Genomic DNA, 4,642 nt, shown 5'->3' with positions numbered 1-4,642 from the left:
TTAGAGGACACTATGCAATTCATTATACACTTTCTAGTGTGGCCCCTTATAATATGTTTATATGGGGCATTTGTGTGGCACACTATCTCCCTTGACCAACACATGTGTCTTCGGCAAAGGGCTCATAGAGTTGTCAATAGATTCTCTATGATGTGAACTTTTGCCTTTTGTGATCCAAATATTTTATTAGTTAGTTTAGAATAGTTAAACACAATTTCCTTTACATAGTGAATAAACTTAGAGTTCATAGTACCCTGAAGGTTTTCTTAGAGTGGAGATGTAGAACTCAAGTCCTCATGGGGTTTGATCATCCTTTGTACTGGTTCGATATATAGTTTTTTGATGAACTCGATGATTCATCATTAAGCTAGTGAGCTAGAGATGAGAAATTTTTTTTGATTCAATGAATGATAAAGTACGATCTGATATGTTCATAAAAAAAGCATTTACATAGTCAAATCCAAAAGCTCTCAATTCTATCTATAATAGTGTTTTGTCAAATCCTAAATCATTCTTATCATACAAAAGAATAAATGTTAGATAGGCATCCAAAAAAAAATTATTTTCTTACAAAAATATTTACATATAAAACATTGTTATTTTCAACTTTGTTTTAACTTTATTCAAGATTCTATATTTATTAATATAAAATAAATTATATTAAAATCACTCATTGTTCATGCCTAATATAAAATCATAACAATAAAATTTGTACTTGAATCAATGAATTTTCAATAAATATTAAGAATTATTTGATACCTCAAAGTGAAGGTTAAAGACTATTTTGAGTAGCAAAGAGACTCGTAACCTTTTTTCCGTAATTTTTAACTAGACATCAGAATGCACCTTTGATCATATGTACTAATTAATTAAAACCAAAATACAATATTTTTTATTTTCAATTAATTAAAAAATATGATCAAATATACATCTTGTTTTCTAAATAATGATCATCCCAATAATATAGACTCCTTTGAATCCAAAAGACAAAGATCAATCAAATAAAATATTAAATTGCTTTTAAAGCTAACCTAAACTATCCCACCCACCCGAAACCTGATGATTATACGAATAGGGATTGATCCCCCTTCCCCTAATTGAATAGAATAGGGACTGTCATTCGGATAAATCATATCATGATTAGAATTCTGCACAAAGGTATCCCTCATGAGAGTTGAACTTGGGTCTCCATATTGAAAACTCAATGCTTTAACCAACTAAGCTCAACCCCTTAGACTAGAAGTGGAGTCTTTATTGAAAGAGTCTGGGTGAAGATATATCCAAGGATTGTTTTAGGCAGTTAAACATTTGGAAACATCTATTCATATTGGTAATTTCGGTTCAATGCAGGTATATTAAAACGGACAACTGATAAGAAAAACCAGCCTAATTTTTAGACGAGAGACTTCCCTGTTCAAACCTCGTACTATATATCCCCTGTCGGCTAAAAATGAGTAATAGTTCTTCAAGTCAACAAATGTCGTTCACAATTAGATAGTCTATTTAATATCTCAGTAAAAACTACCTGTTCGCCACAGAGAGACATTTTTTACATTGTTAGGCATCTGTAATTAAGAGAAAGAAATAATAGCCGAAAGAAAATGGATCGTTCAGCATTCAACTGCTTGAAACGTTTCATTTTAGCTCTTGCTTTGATTATTCTACAGCGCAGTTGCCATTTATTTGTTGCTGCTGGTGACACCCTTTCTTTGGGGGCTTCTCTGAGGAAAAAGCATACCATCATTTCAAAGAATGGCACTTTTGAATTGGGATTTTTTAATCCAAATGGAACCAACAACTGGTATGTTGGCATCTGGTATGCCCACATCCCTGACAAGACCATCGTTTGGGTGGCTAACAGAGAAACTCCCATCACAAGCATGCCCGGCGTTTTGACGCTCTCTTCAATTGGCTATCTCACTCTCTCTGATTTGCAAGGAAAAGTCATTTGGTTGAGTAATGACACTGGTAATTTTGTTCTTTTTGGCGCCCAAAACACTTCTCAGATTGTCTGGGAGAGGTTTGGAGATCCCACAGATACATTTTATAGTCCGGGAGACTGGACTGGTAGCTACTTTACGACTTTTCCAGCGGCTCCATCTTATTCCATTTTGAAGGAGGAATTCGTGGTGTTTTCTCCCACAAGAATGTTCTACACATATAAGCTTGGAGCAAGGCTAGTACGATGATGGTGAGAGAAGTTCTCAACAGAAACGGTGAGATATCAGTCTACTATTGGACTAATGATAATAGCTGGAGCCCGATTTGGTTTCAACCTGAATCAAGCTGTGGCGTGTATGGTGTATGCGGGGCGTACGGATTATGTTTCACCCGAGAAAACATTCAGGCTTGCAGATGTATGGAAGGCTTCCACCCAAGAAACGCTGCTGCCTGGAGTTCTCAGGAATGGTGGTCAAGCGGGTGTGTTCGGCGTACTCCATTAAACTGCGCCGCCATGAATAGAAGTGTTAGTGGCACCACAGATGGTTTCCTCCAAGTGGTGGAGCCGACTCTACGAGGACGCAAAACTGCTTGTCTCAACAATCGCTCTTGCACGGCCTTTGCTTTCACCGATTCAAATTCTGTTGTTTGTAAATTGTGGTTTGGGGATCTTGTAAGCATGTGGGATAAGGCCACTTCTTCTGACGGCCAGCCATTGTTCATTCGATTGGCTGCTTCTGTCGTGTCACAGTTGTCAGCCCAAACAGGAAGAAGCAGCAGCAGAGTAGTTGCACTCTGCATTTCAATTCCTTTGGGCGTTGCCATTTTGAGTAGTCTGTTCATTGGTAAATGCTTTATTCAGCGCAGGAATCGTAGACTACTTCAGAAAGTCGAGGAGTACAACGCACCAACAACGCTTAGAACATTCACCTACAAAGTGCTCAAAATTGCAACCAACAATTTCGCCCATAAGCTGGGAAAGGAAGCATTTGGCTCTGTCTTTAAAGCAACTCTGCCAGACAACACACTTGTAGCCGTGAAAAGATTAGAGGATTCCGCACAAGCAGAAAAGCAATTCCTTGCGGAAATAAGCACCATTGGAAACATACATCATATGTATTTGGTGAGGCTCCGTGGATTCTGCGTGGAGGGGTCTAAAATGATGCTTGTTTATGAGTACATGCAAAACGGATCTCTCAACTCTTCCATGTCCTACAAATCCAAACAAGAAGACTGGAATACACGATTTGGAATCGCTTTGGGTACTGCAAGAGGGTTACTTTATCTCCACCAACAATGCAGAGATCGCATCATCCATTCCCATATCAAGCAAGAAAATGTTCTTCTGGATGCGGACTTCCCTGCAAAAGTGGCTGATTTTGGGCTGGCAAAGCTTGTTGGCAGAGATTTCAGCAGAGTGCTAACGACAACAAGAGGAACGAGAGGATATTTGGCTCCCGAGTGGCTGACCCTGCTCGAAATAATCTCAGGCCGACGAAATAGTGATTTGAGCGTGCAGGATTCTCAGCGCTACTTTCCGACTTGGGCAGCAGTTCAAATTCAGAAGGGAAACACCATCGGCATTGTGGATGAAAGGATTGCATACAAGGCGGATGTTGAAGAGGTGATAAGACCAGTTGTGGTAAGCATTCCGTGTATTCTAACTATGGATCAAGTTGTCCAGATAGTGGAGAAGGTAACGTGGAAAAATATGAGAGGTGCTTGCAAGCGCTCATCGATAATCATTGTCTTTACTATAAGTTTTAGTAAGTTATCTAATTATTAATGTTTCCAAGGAACGAGCTATTATAAAAACAAGTATAATAAGTAGTTAGTATAATTATTATTTATAAATAATTTTTGAAAGTTATCTTTTTCGAAAATTGTAATATCTTAATTGCTAATAATAAAATAATATTGTATGATAGTTGTAAATTCTTTGGAGTTTTATTTTAATTTATTTTAATAGATGATTTGATTTTCTAGTGGATCCCTTTTTAATTATTAAGAAATATGAAATAGGAAATGGAAAAACAATGATGTAAAGAAATGCATTTTTCTTAAACGTGAAATATGAAAATTTGTATTTATTACATTACTATGATTAGAGAAAGATATAAAATCATGCACAATCATTGTTTAATTATAACTATTTACTATGTATGATGTCTTATGGAAAACAGACTTGTACTCACTCATTGTTATTGTTTCCATTATAGTCAACTGTCATTATAAATATTGTACACCTTAATGTTGAGTTGTTCATAATAAAGTACACCTTAATGTTGAGTTGTTCATAATAAAGTATTATTATTTTAGGACATAGTATTAATGTTTCTCATCTACCCATATGTTAATCCTATGAGGATCCGGTTAATACCGAGAAGGGGGGTGAATCAGTATTAAGACCAATTCTAACTTTAACTCAAAATCAAACTTATTTTAGCTTATCTTAGATCTGAAATCATTTAACAAATATCTCAACTTCTGTAATCAGATCTAATAACCTCTTTATCAGATTTGCTTAACACATTAATCAAATCATTTACCAATACTTTCACCACCAAAGTAATCATATAAACTTGATCAATTACCAACTCATTAACCTTATCAAAAAGATCAAATACTTTCTCAAACAACTTCTTATCAGTACCGGCAACCTTTGATAAACTTTTGATAAAACATCATAACCGGTGTCTCA

The 4,642-nt window shown here is 36.1% G+C and overlaps 2 protein-coding genes across 2 annotated transcripts; both read left to right on the top strand.

Annotated features, from left to right (window-relative positions):
* Positions 1 to 1,601: 1,601 nt before the first annotated feature.
* On the top strand, positions 1,602 to 2,189 carry LOC131036416 (G-type lectin S-receptor-like serine/threonine-protein kinase B120). Its single transcript, XM_057968300.2, has one exon. It carries the CDS (start codon positions 1,602 to 1,604, stop codon positions 2,187 to 2,189), a length of 588 nt encoding a protein of 195 aa, XP_057824283.2.
* On the top strand, positions 2,189 to 3,727 carry LOC131876787 (G-type lectin S-receptor-like serine/threonine-protein kinase At2g19130). Its single transcript, XM_059222274.1, has one exon. It carries the CDS (start codon positions 2,189 to 2,191, stop codon positions 3,725 to 3,727), a length of 1,539 nt encoding a protein of 512 aa, XP_059078257.1.
* The last annotated feature ends 915 nt before the right edge of the window (positions 3,728 to 4,642 follow it).

This window comes from Cryptomeria japonica, chromosome 6 (genome assembly GCF_030272615.1).
Source record: "Cryptomeria japonica chromosome 6, Sugi_1.0, whole genome shotgun sequence".
Taxonomy (NCBI): Eukaryota; Viridiplantae; Streptophyta; class Pinopsida; order Cupressales; family Cupressaceae; genus Cryptomeria; species Cryptomeria japonica.
This window is presented reverse-complemented; position numbering and strand designations above follow the sequence as displayed.

What these genes read in the sequence shown, in the direction of transcription:
- LOC131876787 (XM_059222274.1), top strand. Translation starts at nt 2,189, where the DNA reads ATGGTGAGAGAAGTTCTCAACAGAAACGGTGAGATATCAGTCTACTAT.
- LOC131036416 (XM_057968300.2), top strand. Translation starts at nt 1,602, where the DNA reads ATGGATCGTTCAGCATTCAACTGCTTGAAACGTTTCATTTTAGCTCTT.